Source organism: Vipera berus, assembly GCF_964194415.1.
Source record: "Vipera berus genome assembly, chromosome: 6".
Taxonomy (NCBI): Eukaryota; Metazoa; Chordata; class Lepidosauria; order Squamata; family Viperidae; genus Vipera; species Vipera berus.
In genome coordinates, this window is record NC_138208.1 from 78,292,945 (window position 1) to 78,314,348 (window position 21,404).

The 21,404-nt window shown below is 39.9% G+C and overlaps 1 protein-coding gene across 1 annotated transcript in view; it reads right to left on the bottom strand.

Moving 5' to 3' along the window:
- MICAL3 (microtubule associated monooxygenase, calponin and LIM domain containing 3) overlaps positions 1–21,404 on the bottom strand; it is a 203,546-nt gene that overhangs the window by 35,074 nt on the left and 147,068 nt on the right. Inside the window, exons 27-34 of the mRNA XM_081331790.1 lie at positions 20,105–20,373; positions 17,144–17,233; positions 14,299–14,445; positions 9,369–9,431; positions 6,657–6,749; positions 5,590–5,727; positions 3,623–3,714; positions 620–2,423 (exon numbers count right to left, since the gene is read on the bottom strand). Coding sequence (XP_081187916.1) covers positions 620–2,423; positions 3,623–3,714; positions 5,590–5,727; positions 6,657–6,749; positions 9,369–9,431; positions 14,299–14,445; positions 17,144–17,233; positions 20,105–20,373 — 2,696 coding nt within the window. The remainder of the gene's footprint in view (positions 1–619; positions 2,424–3,622; positions 3,715–5,589; positions 5,728–6,656; positions 6,750–9,368; positions 9,432–14,298; positions 14,446–17,143; positions 17,234–20,104; positions 20,374–21,404) is intronic.

A 21,404-nucleotide genomic window follows, 5' to 3' on the forward strand; every position in this document is an offset into this window, starting at 1 on the left:
GAGTGGTGGATCCCTTCTGTGATGTTTTTTTGTTTGTTTTTTTTAAACGATGGTTGCTTTTTTCTGGACCAGAGTTGGGTGTCTTACAGATGGGGATACCTATAAATGTCATAAATAAATAAATGCATAGATACGAGAAGACAAGAGGACGAGACAAGGATTAGGCAGACAATCTTCAACTTTCCCTCAGTTCACTGGTGACACTAGGTCAGGGGTAGGCAACCTCGGCTCTTTTATGACTCATGGACTTCAACTCCCAGAATTCCTGAGCTATGCTGGCTCAGGAATTCTGGGAGTTGAAGTCCATGAGTCATAAAAGAGCCGAGGTTGCCTACCCCTGCACTAGGTGAATCACTATCCTTCAGTCTAATCTAGCTAACATCTGGCAGAAAGTATCTCTCCAATATCTGGCAGAAAAGCTAAAGATACCTAATGCCTTTAAAAAAAGACCGCATGTTCTCATTCTGTCCTCTCACACTTAAGTCTTCCTTTTCAGTTACCATTGAAAGGGTTTCAGTAAACTGACCTGCTGGAACAAATCTTACGATGTGTACACATATCTGGAAGAGTTTCCAGGTATGGTTGAAATCATTATTGAATATAAGCACTGATATTATACCTGCTGCTCTAATCAATGGAGATGCTTTATGCTTCCCAGAATCCACTGTGGTCCCACTGGAAGGTGTGCTAGGGCAAGATTTGTCATCTGCCTTTTTCTTCTTGTCTTTCTTGTAACCGGAGAAAACAGACTTCCAAAGGGATTTGGGCTTTGTGGATTCCTCAGCTGCGCTGCTGGATTTGTCAGATTGCTTATTTTCATTCTTTGATTTTTTCTCCTTTTTGTTCTTCCGGGGAGAGAAGAGAGAAGTCCTTTTTTTATTCTTCCCACCGGAACCTTCTGATGATGTGATAGACCCATCGTGACCACTCATGTCCGTTAATGGTGGAAAGAACCTCTCACTGCTAGCTTCGTGCTTCAGAGTAGGGCCTTCACTGGTTTTGCCAGTCAGATGCTTTGGGGTGTCTAAAGTAAGTTCTTTGGTCTTTGCGGGTACTGTAGATGCTTTGCGTGATTTTGCGGCAACAGCACCGCTGGTCATCTCCAGATCTTTCATCCTGCTGAGCTGCTTAGCCATGGCGTCCCGTAAGGCCTGGCTTTTGATAGACTTCTCCCTGGCCCTCATTCTTTCCTCAGCTAACTCCTTAGCTTCTGCAGAGACCTGAGGAAGGCCTCTCTTCCCTCCTTCAGTTGATGACGGCCTATCATTTTCCTTAACCAAATGCAGTTGAAGAGGCTTCTCAGGCCTTGGCTTGCTAGGCGGAGTGTAGTATTTTTCATTAAGGCTTGTATCCTCTGTTCTGTCATCGTAAGTGTCCTCTACATCATCAGCAAATGGTATCTCATCCACACTCTCAACAAATGACTTCCTCACCTCCTCTCTGGGTGGTTGTGATGAACTTCTGGTGGGTCGGATCCTTTCATTTGCTGGTATCATCTGAGGGGTTTGTACAGGCTCTGCTTCATTCTGCCACATTGCCTGGTGCCGTTTTCTTCGCAGGGTTGCTGGTTCTTCGTTTTGAGGTGGTGGCGGAGGAGGGCTAGATGGAGGAGTGAGCATGGTGGAATCTGATGTGTTAAAACTTTGGCTGGCCAGCGTCCTCATGTTGGATGAACTACCCTGAAGTCCCAGTCCAGAACTGCTGGAGAGATCTCTTTTCACATCCCTTGAGTTTTTCAGCTCTTTCTCTGATTGGGAGGTTGGTGTCAGCAAAGAAAATTGTTCCTTATCCAACTTTGGTATGATTGCCTTTGGTGGCTTTACCTTGTCTTCTGACCCCACATCAGAATTATATAATTTAAGAGGAACAGATTCAAGGGGTGAGTAAGTAAAGTTTGGGTCTGAACCCCTGCTTCTGTTGACAGGGGTGAGACCTAAACTCCTTCGAATTTCAGCACTCTTCATCCAGAATTCCTCCACCAGGTTATTCCTTTTCAAAGTCTCTTCTGTGGTGGTGGGACTTCCAAGTTTTTCCATCTGCTCATCTTTACTTTTGAGAGCAAGTTTGGCCAAAGGAGTAGAAGTAAAAGCTGGGATTGGCTGAAAGCACACTGGTGGCTCTGCTGGAGGTGTAATGGAGGCTTCAGTGGTGGGTAAAGGCTGTGAACAAATAGGCAAGGGGGCAAGAGGTGGAGAAACTGATTCTATGGGTACTGTTGACGGTGATTTTACAGGTGATATTGGTGTGATGGCTTCAGGCAGTGCAACTGGCTGTGACCGTATTGGTGAAATTGATGCTGGTGGACTTTGCGCTTTTTGATCCTCAAGGATCTTGCCTTCTTTTTCTTTTTCCGGGAGGAAAGGCTCAGAGAAAAAATGGATATCCGAAGACTTTTCTCTGTATGATACTGGTATAAGAGATTCCTATAAACATGATAAAATCAGAGCATAGTTAGTGGCCTAAAGCATCTTTCACTAAGTTCTAGAACAGGGAACTTCAAACGTGGCAAATTTAAGACTTGTGGGCTTTAATTCTAAGAATTCCTGGCTGGCTAAGGAATTCTGGGAGTTGAAGTCCATAAGTTATAAAGTTGCCACATTTGGAGACCCCTGTTCTAGAATAATGCCTTCCTATTCCTACTTTCTGATAATATTTCCTCATCAATACATCTACAGGACAGTGCCTACAGTTTTGTCGCAGAACACCATTATATTACTACTGGATTCTGGGGAGATATTCCGGGTTGCACCAAGACTACTTCTTGCTATACTTGAAGTCAACACTATTATTCAAAATTTCCCTGATTAGTGTACATCACTCAGAAGATAAATAGCAGTTGGTCAAGCTATTTTTCAGCTATTCCGTTACTGGCCATCTTACTGAGGGACTCTCGACAAATTTTCAAGGAGCACAATAGCATATGTGGTTACAATATAAAATGTATTGTTCCAAAGAATTCCACACCTGTTCAGACAATCAAAATACAGAAATGAGAATGCAAGTCTGTAAGAATAGAAGTAGTACTGAAACCAACTGAGGCACATTATTTACATTTGGAAGATTTTACACACTACTATTAGTTTCTGGTGTAAAAGACATTCTATTATGTGGACATATAAACTTTTGCCATTTTGAAACTGAATTTGAAATTATGGCCACTCGGCTGGAAGCAATGTCAGCCACTGTCTACCGAATGCCCTATTGTCTTATGCTCTTTTTCCTTAACTGGGCAAAAATTATAAAAATGCCCTAAGCTAAGTGGGCCTTCCAGCATTGGCTTCCAAGGAGCAGACATTGCAATGTTCTCTTTAAGTCTTGAAATGTCCCATTCCTGGTAGGCAGATTATATCTCTACAGTGAGAAATATCAGCTTCCCATTCAGCCTGGAAAATTAAAGAACTCTTTTAACAAACCTTGATTTGACTGAACCCCAGTATTATTTGTGTGAAAGAAAGTCACTGTGGTTGCCACCTTTTCTTCTTCACCTATAATACGGTTTATCTTAGACTAAACGTAATATGTGAACTTAATAATCATATATTAATTGTATATAAATAAGACTACTATGACCTGTACAATTAAAAATCATGCTTTAGGTTTATGGATGAAGACAATTTGTTACCTCTTTTTCTTCTTCCTTATGGTTACAAATTGGAGAAACAGGACCAGTCATTTCACGCGGTGACTGGACTGGAAGACAAGGATTACAAGTATCTGAAGAACCAAAAAACAAAGCTATGAGCATCTTAAAACCAAATAAAGTACATGGAGTTAACTGCCTCCTTTCACGCTCCTTTCTAGATAGTCAATTTGCTACCTGAGCCAAATTTGACTCTCTCTCCCTTCAACACTCCTTGTCATTATACTTGGCACAATCTGTTCTTATACATATTATTATGATTGTTATGCATATTCTCAGAAGGAAGTCCCTCTATATTTCAGAGATCATTGCCAAGGAAGAAGACATTACATGCTGGACTCTTTGAAAAAATGGTACACTGCTCTGGTAGTAATAGCAGTGTGAATTTCTATGGAGATTCTCAGTCATCCAAGTCATGGTTGTCCCAAAGGTGCTTTTTTCAAAAGGCAACTGGACTTTGTTTTTCCTTGAAGACATTCTACTCCTCTTCCAAAAAGCAAAACGTCTTCAAAGAAAAACAAAGTCCAGTTGCCTTTTGAAAAAGCTCTTTTGGGACAGCAGTGTGAATTGCTATTTAGTTTGAAAACAATATGTTTAATCATAAAGGATCCAACATTTGCTTGTTGAATCCAGTATCTTGTGTCCCACATTGGCCAAACAATCCTTTAATCATAAAGGATCCAATATTTGCTTGATGAATCCAGTATCTTGTGTCCCGCATTGGCTAATTAGATGCTCTTCTGAAGCACAATGGCAGAAATTAATGACCCAGTTCTATATTCTACTTTACTCCCCTTTGTGAGGCCTGAATACCCAAGCAGAACCAGCTACTTCAAAGGCTAAGCATTTGATTACTACATGCAGTTCATAAGCTTCTAGATACAAGATAAGGTTGTCCTCATCATTCCTGAGCTTCCAAAGTTCCCACAAAATCTGATCATGCCAACAGGACTGGGGATCTCGGGGGAACGGTGAAATCAAGAGATGGCTATCTTATTACAGACATCCTTCTGTTCTCTTTTCCAGTTTTAGTTCTGCTTCTATAATTTTTTTTTTTTTTAATTATTATTATCTAATGGTTTTAACTAATGTTTGTCTTATTTATTTATTTATCGTTTTTTACTGGATTATTGGATGCCACCCAGTCACTTTTTGTGATATGGGTAGCTATATAAACTTGGTAGATAGATAGATAGATAGATAGATAGATAGATAGATAGATAGATAGATAGATAGATAGATAGATCAGCGTTTCCCAACCTTAGGAACTTGAAGATGCGTGGACTTCAACTCCCAGAATTCCCCAGCCAGCTATGCTGGCTGGGGAATTCTGGGAGTTGAAGTCCACGCATCTTCAAGTTCCTAAGGTTGGGAAACGCTGAGATAGATAGATAGATAGATAGATAGATAGATAGATAGATAGATAGATAGATAGATAGATAGATAGATAGATAAGAGAGAGAGAGAGAGACAGACAGACAGACAGACAGAGACAGACAGACAGACAGACAGACTCCTTGCTCCCATTTTTGCTACGACAGTCAGGCTAAAAATGCAAGAGAATACAATAGAATAGAGCTGGAAGAGACCTTGGAGGTCTTCTAGTCCAGCTCTTTGTTCAAGCAGGAGAACCCATACTGTCTCAGACAAGTGACTGTCTAGCCTCTTCTTAAAAATCTCCAGTGATGGAGCGCCCATGATTTCTGGAAGCAATACTGTGAGGCAGAAATAGTTCTGAAATGACACCTTCCATGATGAAACCTTTGCGGTATTTATTACAAGAATTTCCTGAGTTCACAAGGGATAATAGATTTATTTGAAAACACAGTTAATGGGAATCGTTGTCTGATTTGTTCTAAATTTAAAAAAAAAACAGGAAAAACTGCATAATTTGGCTTACAGGTTCTTAGCCAATCCAGTGTGCTCTGTAGTGCTAAAATGTTTAGTACCTTCCGTCATAATGAAAGGGGTAACTGTTTCTGCTTCCCTGAGCTCAGAGGCTTCCAGTTCTTCTTCTTCTCCTCCTCCTCCTCCTTTTTCTTCTTGATGGAGGCGACACTCTGCCTCTGCATCAGAAGGGATGTCATCTAAACCAGGAATTGCAAAACAAAAAAGAATTAAGGTTAAAATGTTACAGACATTTATAATAACTTCATAACAAGGGAATGGAATGGTGAAACTATGTAGGGTTGTGGCCCCCATCTTTCTCTACTTTCTTTCCTTCTTTCTTTCCTTCTTTCTTTCCTTCTTTCTTTCTTTCTTTCTTTCTTTCTTTCTTTCTTTCTTTCTTTCTTTCTTTCTTTCTTTCTTTCTTTCTTTCTTTCTTTCTTTCTTTCTTTCTTTCTCTCTCTTTCCTTCCTTCCTTCCTTCCTTCCTTCCTTTTCCAAATTGTTACTCAGAGTAAATTATGTGAATGCTAAATTACCTAGTTTGTTAGTTCTAAATCACAATTTTAGAGTAAAAATAGGCTTTACTTCTGTGTTCCTGGAGCCCTTTACCACATTTTTATTTCATGTGGCTTCTCCACATATGATTAAAAGATGCCATGTATAATTATCTTGAAATCCTTCTCTGCCACCTCCAACTCTCACGCCATTAAGTCACTACTTAAATTACTATATCAGCTGAGCTCTTTTGTTTGGGGTGGTCAAATCTGCACACAATCGTTTGCAACATGACTTTGTATTTCTGCAGTATTAACTGCTGGCCCTTACAGGTAAATCAGGCAGGGAACAAGACTAGGTGGGCTCATTCTACTTTATTGTAAGGGTATATTAATAGAATCTGGCTTAAGTCTGAAGGTACAAACTTCCCATCACTACTTTTAACCATCTAATCAATTAGGGCAGTCTTTCCTAAATTTCTTTCTCTGACCGTTAAGCCACAGGGGGGTTCCTCCCTCTCTTATCTGATTGTTTTCTAGGAAGGCTCTTTTTCCCTTGTCCCCCAAGGTCATCCACACATTCCATTATAACAACCAATAGCATACTATATGAAGGTATTCTCAGACTCCTACCGTCATCCAACTCTGCCCCTGTGTCCCCATCTTCAATAGCTTCTGCAGGCTCGGTACCCACTTCATCTTCATCACCGTTCTCTTCACACAGGGCTACAATAAATTGTTGGTAGAAATTTTGAAAAGAGACAATGGGATGGAAGAAAAAATAGACTTCTGTTTGACACACTCCCGTAATCCAAATACAACAAACATGTGATGGAGCCTTCTGCTAGGACTGTACCACTTTGGATTGAAATTGATATGTGTGTGATGGGACAAGACTATCCTGGAATAGAGATTTGCCTTTTTTTTCATTTGAACGCTGAAGAACATTGATGTATGTGACACTGATGCATCTGAGCTGAGACAATCAGCACATAATTTTTCTAATCATAAAAGCTCAGTTCATGCATGTTGGATAAAAGCAGAAACTTCAGGTCATTAGCCAAATGCATCTTTTTAAAACAAGTAGAATATGTTTGGTCAACATATGAAATGAATGATGCCCTGAAATGTGAGGCTGACCTTTTAGAATATTTACATTTAAATGTTTGTAATATTATACATTTGGACCATGTAGTCCTACTGAAGTTTAAACATAGTTGGGAATATATTTATGGCATATACATAATAGCTATAGCTGTTCTAAGCAACCATCCAAACTACGAGTACAGTGGTATCTCAGTACTCATCATTAGTTGGTTCCAGGAGGCACGAAGAGTACCAAAAACTTTTCCCATAAGGAATACTGGAGTGAGTCACAAGGCAACCGACAGTGACAAGTTCTAGCTTGTGCATTGAGTACCAAACAAACAACGAGCACCAGGATACATTTTTTGTCAAAATGCGTTGGGTACCAAATTCAATGAGTTTCAAAGTAGCTGAGTACCAAGGTAGCACTGTATGTGGAGGTCAAATATAGCATTTTAGAATCAAACATAACTGGTGCTATATAATTAATTGATGTAATATTTTGGACCATCCTCCAATATAGGAAAGACTAGTCTCTCCTAAGCAATCATGCATATTCCCATGAATAAAATAAAATTTCAGTGATATGTTAATGGGGGCACAAATTAGCATATATAGGTGCATACCTATTCTTGGGGAAATGTGTTCTATTCATAGTTATTTTGCAAATACATCTTTGCACATATTAAGCAGTGAAACATGAAGTGCAGGGTGGGGGGAAGCTGTCGCATAGAAACTTAAGAGCGATGCACTACTATATCCCAAACTACTGGAAGCAATATTTTGGCCAAGTTGGTCAGCAGTCAAAACTGGCTAAGAATAAGGCAATATGCAAACTCTGCTCACAAAGCAAAAAAAAAAAAAGTTTTAGAAATGCACTAGCTCCATCCATGCAAAATCCAAATTGTCAAGTCTCAAGTAATCTCTGTTGTACTACCTATAATTACGTATAACCAATTCTTTTAGAATGACTTACCCTTAACAATAAGATCAAAGGATACGGCTGTTTAGAAGCAACCTATACAATTTACCTATTTCATATGGTCTAGACCAGGGGTAGGCAACCTTGGCTCTTTTATGACTTGTGGACTTCAACTCCCAGAATTCCCAAGCCAGCCATGCTGAGGGGAAAGGGAGAGGTTTCCAAGCTGAGCCATGCTGGCTCAGGAATTCTGGGAGTTGAAGTCCACGAGTCATAAAAAAGCCAAGGTTGCCTACCCCTGGACTAGACATGACCATGCCTCGTCCTACAGTAAAGTCAGTTTATGACATCTATCTAGATGATGGAATTCCAGGAACACAAACATATCTCAATTCTGACTTTAATACACTTGACCTCATTGACGTTTTTGTCAACTTAAGGTCTATCTAGATCAGCATTCTTTCAGCTCAGTGATCCTTCAAACTATACCTCTTTTCAGAACTGTAGACACATTTTGTGTATTATTTCTACTTTTTAATAAAAAAAAGTTTCAAAACTGGCTAAAGTACTGAAGATAATGGCTACAGAATAAAGCAAGTGAGAAGAGTTTTTCCCACATTAGGTAGATGTCCTGAAGAAAATGAAGTACTACAATAAGTTTATGTGATGTGGGACAGATCACGCATCTTCCCATTATGAATTTTAAAGATGGAACCACTTGAAAATTACTGGTTGAACTGATTAGCCACACTTCAGATCACCTGAAACAGCATTTAACTTAAATGTAATTTTAGAAAACAATTGCCACCAACGGCTTTGCTTAAAATCAAGACTATGAGAGTTGAGTAAAGGAAGTAATTTATCTTGGGGTGCAATCTTCTACTGGCAACAATGAAAATTTTGTTTTTAGCAAACTGTCAGACGGGTGCTTAATCATCTGGACTATATCTAAGAGCATTACCTATGTAGAGCTTTTGGCTTGGTTTCACCTTTCAGGTAGTGTTAAATTTAAATAGGTCCTACTGGTCTATGGCATATCTAGAAAATCTACTTCTCTTCTCAACTACATCTGTATTTTCAGTATTCTCTGCAAGAAGGGAAGCTGAAGGAATTAAGATGGTGGTCTAATTCATGCAAGAATGGCTCATCTCTTTGGGACATGCAAGCACCCTTTCCCTGCTTCCCCAACTCTGCCATGCAGTAGCAATGAAGACATTGATAGTTCCTGGGTTAAAAAAGGCCAGCAAACGGGGCACTGGAAACATGGAGAAGTGGCATTGCTAGCGATGGTGGGCAGGGTTACTTGTGAGCTATAAACAGAACATCACCAAAACTACCTCCTGGGACTGCATCCAGCCATGCCTGTACTGCCTCGTGGCGGATGGAGGGAAGGTCAGATGCTGAATTAAAATAAAATAAAATTATAATAAATTCCACAGCACACTAAACATGTATTTTGAAATGGAATCACAAAAGAAAATGTTTAGAAGCAGAAAAACAAAACAAAAACACACCATGGAAAAGCAAACTCAAAAGGACCCTAAATGGGATTATAAGAAGGGGAAGGCTGAAACATGAATTCCTTGATCTTGGTATCTTCTGCCATGGCTTCTGCTACCTACCTGTAGAAAACTGTGTGGAAAAATTGTTACAAACTGAGATTGACATTTGCCTGAGGTCTGACCTTTCTTGCAGAAATCAAAGAGCCTTGGTGGAGCAGTGGGCTAATGCCTCCTTAAGTAACACCAGCTGCCTGCAATTAGTACAGGTTCGAGTCCCACCAGGCTCAAGGTTGACTCAGCCTTCCATCCTTCCGAGGTAGGTAAAATGAGGACCCAGATTGCTGGGGGCAATAAGCTGACTTTGTAAAAATGCCGCTTGGGGGGCCCGAAAGCCCTAATAAGCAGGCATATACATAGAATGAAGGCTATTGCTAAGCACATTGATTTGTGCTTCTTAGATTGTAAGCCGCCCTGAGTCTTCGGAGAAGGGCGGGATATAAATGGGATTAAAAAAAAAAGATCTCCAGTAAAATAAAAAAATATTTTAAACAGAAATGCTCTGATCAATGGACTCCCTCCACCCCTATTATATTCACTACCTTCCTTTAAGTGGATGTATTGTTCTTCTGATGATTACTCTGCCATGGAGATCCCAACTCTTAGTAGTCCTCATCTCCCAGGATCTCCTGCCAAATACATCCAGCTTTGATAAAGGCTATATAACAAACAATGTAAAAAGGGCAATTTAAAGCCCATTGCTTAATATGAGTTACAAAACTGCATGTTTAGCCTTCTCTTGTATATCTCTTAGCTAAGAGACAAGATTGAGTTCTTTTATACTATTTAACCTGGAACCTTAAAAAGGTTGAATCAAAGTTCTACCTGGCACCAGTGTTACCTAGGTCTGGCTCCCCTGGTTGAGAATTTAAAAGAGTTCATCCCAACAAAAAGAAAAAGGACCGTACTGGGGTATAGCAAATTAGGGAAATCAAGGAAAGGAAGCAGAGGAAAGTTCCCATGATGCTAAATAAACAGTGAAACCCCAAACTATACACCAGATCATCGGAGAAAATCCAAGGGAATAAGGCAATTATGAAAAATCAATAGAATATAGCACAAGGAAAGTATAATTAACATATTAAGCTTTTCAAATTGTGAGAATTACTGAACTTCAAAATATGCCTTCTTTTTTTTTCTTCAGAGAAAAGTATACAATCAAAATGTAAGCTCTCTTGTGTTTGGGCTGTTCGTTTTCAATTTCAGAGGTGCCAAATTTTAAATTGTCAAATTTTAAAACTGCTTATAATTTAAGAACTACAGATTGTTGTTGAAAAGAAAGTGATTGAGATTTCCAATAGTACTCGAGGTATTGATTATATGTGTGGCTGAAAATAGACTGAGGGACAGGGTTTGGTGAAAGATTTAACTATCCAAGTGATGCTTTCAAATAGCATACAGATCCTGAGCTGGAATAATTATGCAACGATAACTTGGAAACATCAATTACTTGTATTTCCTCAAAGGAAAGGCTACCTTTTCATCCAAATAATTTACCTTTAAAATGGGAAGATTCTTTTACATTCCGTGAAAAGTGCAGTCAGATGAGGGTTTATTTCTATCCAATTTTCCTTATTTGGAAGGACTGTTTTAAATTGATATTTAAAATCATTTTTGGTAGGCTGCAGCATAGATATTTGGAGTAACATTTCATGGTATATGACAAGTGCAGAAGTCTAGGACTAAACAAACAAGCAATCTTTCTCTTGTAAAGTTCATAATACCTTTTCTGCTAATAGTTATTCTTAGTCAGTCTCTCTTGGTCTGTGTGTCTGCTGTCTCTCTCTCTTACTCTTTTACACACACATCCACACACACACCCCTCTCATTTCAAGGGAAGTATAAGAAAGGAAACTTTCTAAAGGATTTGGAAAAAAGCTAGTCAATACGTAATTGGACCAAAAGGACTTGCAATTTCAGTGGCTTTGAGACAGAGAACTTTTTCCCCCTCCTTGCAAAGTATTAATATTTCAGCATTAGGAATACAATTGATCATAAGAAGTACTGTCTTGAGCTAGAATGAGGTATGAGTGACCTCCAGATGCTGCTCAAATACAAGTTTTAGCAGCCCAGCCAGGATAGCCAACAGTGAAGGATAAAGGGCACCTTGCCCATTCCTAGAAAACAGGAATCTGAGACACTGGTGAAGGCGGATAGCAGGGCCTGCATTTTCTGCGTCGCATGAGAAAAGCCTTCCCCTGTCCTTACCACTTTCTATAGAGGGACGACCAAGAGCATCCTGTCATATTGCATTACTTTCTGGTTTGAAAGCATCATTGCATCAGACAGGAAGGTGATGCAGAGAGTGGTGAGGGTGGCAGAAAAGATCATTGGCTGTTCCCTCCCTACCATCCAGGACATAGTATGTAAGCGTTGCTTGAGCAGGGTCCGCAAGATTGTCTGGGAACACTACTCATCCTCTTCACAACCTGTTTTCCTTGTTACTGGGAGGCGGCTTTGTGGTATCTGAAGCAGAATATCCAGATTCAGCTACAGTTTTGTTCCATATAGCTTCAACCTTGTGAACTCTCTCCACTGTGTATTTCTCTTTCCACTACGTATTCAAAATGGACTGTGATTAATATTTATATGTATATATTAAGTGTCTGACAGAGCACCCGGTCTACCCAAATATGGGACAGAGTAATCTGCCTTTCAGCCCCAATCTAGGAGCGTTTTGCAGGCAGATGTAGTTAAAACGAAGTGTGTGTATATAGTAAATTTTACTGACAAAGAGTTAAACCTGTGGCCTAGAGGTTAATACAGCTGCCTAATATGCAAGCAGCCCAGATTCGAATATCAGAAGGGTATGGCCAGCTGATGAGAGCTAAATAGCTTGAAATAGCTCTACTAGTCTTCCTTTAACTCTTTGTCAGTAAAATTTACTATATGTGTGTGTGCATGCGTGTGTGTGCATGTATATAGCATGTGTTTATGGGTGTTATGTATGGGTAGATATATACTTTCTTTTGAGAGCAGGCAACAGAGTTTCATTTTTAATGTGGGCCAGTGTGATCATAGTAAAAAAAAATGATAATAAAGGTTATCATCTTATCTTGTCTTGTCTTATCTTATCTTGCCTTGACTTACCTTTGTTTCAGAAAAGTAACAAGCTGCAGATTTAATGTAAAAAATGTCTGGAACACAAACCTAGGATTACCTATCCGACAGAAGCTCTAGAGCATGGAAAGATCAAGCATTTGCTAGGCTAAATATAAGTAAGAGCTTCTTATCCCAATACTGTGTGAGATTTACTTTGTATGGAGCACTCAAGAAGATCAGAGAAAGAAGTTGCTTGCCCTACTTTTTGTAGTTTACAGGAGAAATATTTTTATCTGGACTCTGATAACTCTACACGTTGCAAATTGTTCAGAATCGGATTAATAATCCGATATTTGAGATGTCCTCTAATGCAGAGGTCCCCAACCTCTCTCCGGTTCCATGGAGAGAGGTTTTTCCGTGGACTGGAGGGTGCGTGGTTTTATGTGCTGCCTGCATGTTGCGGATGGGGCTTTGCTTGTTTGTCCAGACCGGTTGCTGGCATGTCCCGGCCCGGTACTGGTCTACGGACCTGGAGTTGGGGACCTCTGCTCTAATGATTTTCCCTAGCAGCACTTTCCAGTTACTAGAAAAGCAAGTGCCATCATTTTCAAATGGCTACGGAGGATGGGAATTGGAATCCAACACACTCTGAAAGTGTAGAATGGAGAAAACTGTCCTTTACATTTCTTTTCAGCTTCTAAATAATCTCCATGAAGAAAGTAATTGAAGCCAAATTTGTCTTTTACACAGAGCATCTTTAGCGTCTCACTTAAAGATCAATGTTCAAAAAATAATTTCATTCTTCACCATCCTGTTCTCTGTCCATTTAGTGAACAATCCATGTTTCAGATATTCGGTTGTCATCATGCTGAAGAGATCTTGTGCCATTTTATTACTAGAAGTGTTTTATTTCAACTATTCTTAACTTTCTGCCACCCCTTTAGATGCAATGCCCACAGTCCTCTCAAATTCTCTTAACTATTTGGTTTTTACAAGTCTTTCCCTTTTTCACTCTTCTGTTCTGAAACTACCAAATCATCAATTTGATCCTTACTGGATTGAAATTCTTGGGAGATGGAAAACATCTAGGATCCACCAGGCTGAGGAAGGCTATTCTCCATTAAGAAGCCAGCCTAAAGAACTGTATAGACTTGATTTCTCTCTTGCATTAGGCTAGAGTCCCAGGGGTAGGCAAGCTCGGCTCTTTTATGACTCATGGACTTCAACTCCCAGAATTCCTGAGTCAGCATAGCTGACTCAGGAATTCTGGGAGTTGAAGTCCATGAGTCATAAAAGAGCCGAGGTTGCCTACCCTGGGGCTAGACCATGGCTATGCTGGCTGAGGAATTCTGGGAGCTGAAGTCCACAAGTCTTAAAGTTGTCAAGGTTGCAGACCCCTGGGCTAGACTAATCTAGCTAATTCTGCCTGTCTTAAGAAGTCATGGGTACTTAAAGCTTAAAATGGATACCTCCTACTGTAGTCCTCATGCACACCAGCAGATCCTTGTTCCATTACAAATAAATGTTCATACCATAAACGCAAGACATGTTCCATTCCATTACAAATGATGGCAAACATGAAAGCTCTAAAAGCAACATGGTCTCAGAATTGGTCTTTCTGCATTTAATGGGAATCAAATGCCCTTAATGCAGGGGACATGTTTACCTCTTGAGGTGGAGGACTTAGAAGTGGGACCCACTTTTTCCTCCTCCTCCTCCTCCTCCTTCTGACGGATGTGTGTCCAGTGCACATCAGCCAAGATTTCCAGGGGATCAATTGGATTTACTATCTGCTGGAGCCTCAGGTTTCCAGCTAGCAGACAAAAGGCCAGTGGTGGATCATGTAGAAGGCATTGGCAAAGGAAAACAGGGAGGAAAAGGAGTACAAATCATTGGATAGGAAAGACAGGGAGAGAGAAAAAATGGTTATTTGAAGTAGAGTGAAAGAGAAAATAGATAAGATCATCACTGGGCATGCAGGTGTCTCCTTCCACATTGCCATTTGTATATTCCATTCTCTGCAAAATGCAACAATCCTTCAAAATGCAATACTTGAAGATTCACCAACATTAAGACTACTAGAAAAGCATCTAATTCCATCATGTATATTTTGTCACTCTTTTTAAACTGCTAATAAAGCTACCACGTTCACCAGTATGGTTTTGTCACAGTTTTCCTCTTCTTTTTTAATGAGCAGCATTTCAAACAATAACTGCCCAATACGTGCAACTTAAATCATAGAACAGCCAAAAAGAAACCAAGAATAGAGGCAGAATGTTAAATACATTTTGTTCTTTTTCTTTACTTCCCACTCAATCCCATTTTACTTCCAAGAAGTATGATGTAACTATGAAACTATCCTGTGGAATTTTGAAGAACATCATGCACTCAAGTTCTCTTGTTGAATTATGGCAACTCATGCCGCCAACTGTCCTTTTCCAACACAAATCCTTGGGTAAGTATTGTTAGTGTTAGAACACACTGCTGGGGAGTTAACAGGATGGGTTTAATTTGCAAGATTAAAAAAATGTCTGGGAATTCATACACAGAACCTTAGCAAGGCTCTGAAAGAGCAGGCCTCATCAACCACCAGAAACTAAAGCTGGTTATTCTGATAGTATCCAACAAAACTCACTATTTCTAATTTTCTATGAGCCCATAGAGATGATTTGTCTCCCCTGAAGCTTCTGACCTAGTGGTGAACTTTAACACAGGGGATTATTATGTTGAATTTCTGAAAATCTGTAGTACAGAATAAAGAAAAAGGGTTTGCGGATTGTCTACTGCTCTGATCACTGATGAATTCTGATGGTTCATCTGGCACTTTTTTTCTTGTTTTCTCTCAGGAGTCTTCAAACTTGGCCCTTTTATGACTTGTGGACTTCAACTTCCAGAATTCCTCAGCCAGCGTGCCTGGCTGAGGAATTCTGGGAGTTGAAGTCCACAATCCATAAAAGGGCCAAGTTTGAAGACCCCTGTTTTCTCTGAAAATGGGACCTTGAAAGCAAGAATAAAATGTGGATCTGGCTTATTCTATAAAAGATAGAAGCCCTTGTTCAAATGTCCCAATAAACAAAACATAGATACAGTAGTCTCTGACTGTTATCCACAAATGTTGGCAAGGTTTGTGTATGAGCAAAACAGCACACAGTCCTGTTCTGCTTGTTCTCTAGAAAGATATAATTCTTCAAAATTTATTACAATGTATAGCCATAGTGACTGCTATTGTATCCTGTTCCCTAATTATATACAACCGTTTTTGCAGCTGAATTTCAGGTACTAGAAGCAATGGGTTTTTATCAAATTATAATAAATGTCACAATAACATGTGAAAGTATTATATAATATTAAGCCAAAATGGAGGGCTTTTCAAACCAAGTCTTCAAAAACTGGAAAAAAATACTTTTTTTCTGGTTAGTTAAAAAGAGAAATAGTGTGGATTATTTTTGATGACGTTATCACTGTAACAAAAATGTCAAGCCATGACATAAATAATAAAAAAAAATCTTGCACAGTGAAAAAACAAGATCACAATGCTGCTAGTCTTTGAATGCTTAGGGTTTGACTCATTCCCAGATAAGCAGCACAAAAGGACAGTATATAAATGTGCAGCAACAGACACATATTTGGCCATGGAATTTAATGAATTTAATCTAGAAATGCCTGAGCTTTAATCTAGCTGTTACTCTATTTATCTAATGAAAGAGGCAGAAAAAAGCCAATATAGAAGACTTGGCTATTTGAACTTGCCTGCCTGGACTGAGGGACTGGGATTTTAGATTTTTAAATTTTAAAAATTTTTAAATTTTTAGAATGTGTTTATTGTTTAGGGCTATTTAATTTAATTCTATTTTAATTTTTATACATTATGTGTTATTTATAGTGTTTTAATCGCCCTGTACACCGCCCCGAGTCCCTTCGGAGAGGGGCGGTATATAAATCCAAATAAATAAATAACTAAATAAATAAATAAATAAATAAATAAATAAATAAATAAATAAATAAATAAATAAATAAATAAATAAATAATATTTGCTCCTAATAATATAATTTTAAAGTGTTCAATAAGGACTAAAGAGAACCAGGCCCCATTTGACCATGGTGATCAGGGATTGAACTGAATAGTTCACTTCTATTCCTTATCTCACAGAGCTATTGTGATGAAAAATGAAGGTAAGCCACAAGAGGTACCATCTCACTGTCCTAAAGCACTTCTTCTATCTTTAGCAATTTTCAGATATAGAGATTTCAACTCCCAGAATGCCCAAGTTAGCATGGGTGGCTGGGGAATTAGCTGGGAAATTCTGGGAGTTAAAATCCCCATAACGTAAAGTTGCTAAGCTGAGTAACACTGATCTAGAGGGAAAGACGAATATACATGTGTTTTTATTTAAAATGTAATATGTTGAATACAGCAGTTTCTAAATAGGTTGTACCACATGAGACCTGCTCTTTGTAATAAAGGAGTTCCCCCTTTTTCCTCAAGGGATGCAGTGACGGTGCGAGGGTACCTTTAAAAGTACCCGTGTCCTCTTCATTTGACAGACGTTGAAGCCAGAGGCCTTGCTGAAGTTCTCGCTCCCAAGGATAATACTCTCCCTCTACAGCAGGGGGAGGAAGACACCAACAAATAGCATTGTCAGAGTGAAAGAAAAGGACAGAGAGTGAGAAGGAACACAAGCCTATGCTGAGGAAACCCACAGAGGCTTCACCTTTCTAAATAGTCTTACACATGTTCAATCTCACATAGGAATCTGAACATGCAAAATATGTATGGATACACGTGTAATGGATACAAGTCCATCCCACAGTGCATAGTGCACACAGATTACAAAATTGGAAAATTCATATATATATTCCAAAAATTGTGTGGATTTACAAGCAATTTCCCCGCACCTATTTAACTAATTTTACTTTACTCAAGAGATGGCTCTCTCAACCAAGGCTCTTATTGGCTAAAATTCCTTATATGTTCCATTATTAAAGGAGTGGATCCATGCAGAACTTGAGAGAGTGATCAAATGCTCTGGCAGACCAGACTTATTTTAAAATTGGAACCAATTGTTTAAAAAAGATCAGTTTCAAAAGTAACAAAGTTAGAGGTTTTGTCAGTTATGATTCTACTCGCCTTCCAGCCTAAATATTCTACATGTTTATGGTTTTCTACTAGCTGCTACAGGAAACTTGAGGGCTAATCCACATGGAGCCCCATTTCCATCTGTCCTGTGTGCCATCGTTCACTCCCTAGAGACTAAAATGGACAATGTGAAATTTGAGCGGGCCCCGAACAAGGAGTATATATCGGAGGTGGTGACCCTTTGAGAGCTGTATGCAACGAAATTTCATTTTGATGTATGCCGATTGGTGTACATTCAAAGTGATAATAAAGTTATCATCATCATAGTGACTTACAGTTTTTGACAACAGTTGACTCACAGCTTTTTAGACTGTTTTTTTTTTTACACCAGGGCTTTTCAACCAGTGGTACGGGTACCACCTGTGGTATATTGGCACCTGGCAGGTGGTACGTGACCATCCTAGAAAAGTAGTAGCGGGGGAGGGGAATGAGCTGAACCGGTGGCAGCACCGCACAAGGCTGAGGGAGAGATGGCTGGAGCTGCAGGGCTGTCAGGGCTCAGCGGAAGCGCCAGGATCAGTGCTTCTTCGGAGCTGTCAGGGCTCAGTGGAAGTGCTAGGATCAGCGCCAGGCTCCAGCTGGAGCTTGGCGCTGATCCTGGTGCTTCTGAGCCCAAAAGAAGCGCCGATCAGCTGGAATGTTGCAGCATCTCCAGGGTCTTGTGATTTACATTCAGATCCTTGGCAACTGATTCATATTTATGATGGTCACAGTGTCCCAGGGTCAGCCTTCCATCCTTCTGAGGTAGGTAAAATGAGGACCCAGATTGTTGGGGGCAATAAGCTGACTTTGTAATAATGCCGCTTGGGGGGGGCCCTGAAAGCCCTAATAAGCAGGCATATACATAGAATGAAGGCTATTGCTAAGCACATTGGTTTGTGCTTAAATTGTAAGCCGCCCTGAGTCTTCGGAGAAGGGCGGGATATAAATGGGATTAAAATAAAAAATAAAATAAAAATAAATATGAAGCGACCAAAACCTGCTGCAACCACCCAGCAGACGGGGGGGGGGGAAGAATAAAAACCAAACACCCCACCCCACCCCCGCTGCCAATCCTCAACAGAAATGCTCACAACAATGAAAACTTCGGACAGGAGGAAGAGCGCCTCTGGGCGGGCAGGCAGGTATCTTGCTCGGCTGTGGCTTGGGGGGCACTTTTTTCAGTGCCATTGTAACTTCGAACAGTCACTAAGCGAACTGTTTTAAGTCGAGGACTACCTGTACTTCATCACTTTTTTCCTGTTTTTTTTTGTCATCAGGTTTTTGACACCCTGCTAGGTGACTGGTGGTACTCAGATATCCTAAAAGTGGTACAATGGGTGAAAAGGTTGAAAAGCCCTGTTTTACACAGCTGCGAATGTAGCCTGTATCCCAAACTGCAGGCTCAGAATGAATGAGAAATGGCTGTTTGTCATGTACAGAGTTAGGCTCTCCCGTTCAATATCCCACCTCATTTCTCTGCTAAATATAATGTTTAGTTTTTAGAAAACTAAAGGAGATGTTCATGGAGAGAAGCTGGAGAAAAGATAAGATGACTCTCCTTCTTCACAGTCTTTGCTACTTACAGGTAGTCCTTGACTGAGGACCACATTTGGAGCCAGGATTTCCATTACTAAGCAAGGTGGTTTGTTAAGTGAGTTGCACTTGATTTTACGACCTGTTTGGTCACATTTGTAAAGACAATCACTGCAGTTGTTATATGAATCACATGGTCATTAAATGAATCTAAGTCCCCCCCCCCGACTGTTTGTTGGAAGCTGGCTTGCAAATGGTGACCACACAATCCTAGGATGCTGCAACTGTTTCCAAACTGTTTGCAGCTTATAGTAACAGCTTCACAAATTTCAGACAGAGGTTTTTCTCAGCCTCCCCTGCAAATGACAGAAGCTGAACACTGAACTTCGTAGATAATGAATACATTCTACAACAGTGATATAGCTGTTTTCTGAAATGTCTGCTTTGGAAGTTGGTTTCCTGCCTCCTAACATTGTGATTCTCTCTTCATCTTGAGTGCAACTTATTTATTCATTGCTTTTACTTTTGGTAAACGCAAATACGACAGCCGAGTATTGTGTTTTAAGATCTTAAAATTAAATAAGGGCAATGGAAGATGGATTAGACAAAATACAATCAGAAAAAAACAGCCATCAATTTGGATCCTATTATTTCCTCAAAAGATGTCTTCTCTAATCTCCCAGAATTTTTTATATATCAAACTGAGCCAGATTCACTGCTAGGTATTAATATGTAAGTTTTCCAGAAAAAAAGAGGAATACATACACATATGTATTCATCAGCACACAAATTTGAATCTAGATGGAAAAAAAATACTAACCTTCACTAGAGACTTCTTCCTCCTCCTCCTCTTGCTCCTCTTCCTCCTCCAGCTCCTCCTCCTCCTCTTCTGCCTCGTCCTCTTCTTCATTATCATGGTTTTTCTCAGTCTTCAGCTCCTCCTCACTCTTTCCTTTCAACATGGCATGTATTCGCACAGCCTCTTTCCAAGGCACACCACCCAGGTCGGAGGTGGGTTGCTGGGGCTGCTCTGCTGCCTCCTCGTCCTCTTCCTCCTCTTCTTCCTCCTCTATTTCAGATTCTGAGCTACTGTTGAGAAAGTACACAAGAGACATCTTGAGAGGTTTTCAGCTAGTAATATTTTTCAATAAATATAGCCAAAGAAAACGATCTTCTACCGGTTCAGAATATCTAACCATTTAGCGCCAGTCTGTGGACCGATACTGGGCCGCGGCATGCCAGCAACCGGGCCGCACAAACAAGCAAAGACCCATTCGCAGGATGCAGGCAGCACACAAAACCACACACCCTCCGGTACATGGAAAAACCTCTCTCCACATAACTGGTCTCTGGTGCCCAAAAGGTTGGGGACCTCTGATTTAGCCTAATATTGTACAGGTAGTCCTCGACTTGCAACTATTTGTTTAGCAACCATTCCAAGTTAAAATGGCACTGAAAAAAAGTGACTTATGGTCTTCACATTTACGACCATCACAGCATCCCCACAGTGACATGGTCAACATTTGGACACTTGGCAACTGGCATACATTTACAACAGTTGTGGAGTTCTGAGGTCCTATGATTGCCCTTTGTAACCTTCTCAAACAGTTTCTGACAACAAAGTCAATTGGGGGGGAGAGCTGGATTCGCTTAACAGTCACGTGATTCAGCTGCAGTGATTTGTTTATCAACTGTAGACAACATAATATCGAACATAAGTCACTTAACAACTCCCTTGCTTAGCAATGGAAATTTCTGACACCAACTGTGGTCATAAATTAGGATTACCTATACATCCGGCTGGCAATAGCTTTTTGGCATGTCAGCTACGGATTTCATATATTTATACACTATATTCATTCATTTCAACTAAAGATTCCTGGGATAAAATAGATGATCACACAAACATGCAGTTAGTGCTAAATTATGGTATTTCCATGGTTCTGAATTTTCAAAAGATGAACAACTATATCTGAGATCATACATCCCAGTAGTCTATGGAAATTTCCTGTTCCAATTATTCCCCCCCTCCCACTTATTTTAATGAAGAAGAAGACCCTGGGAATGAATGAGCTTCCGTCTTCATAAACAACCTGAAATTTAGGTTCTTGGGTATTCTG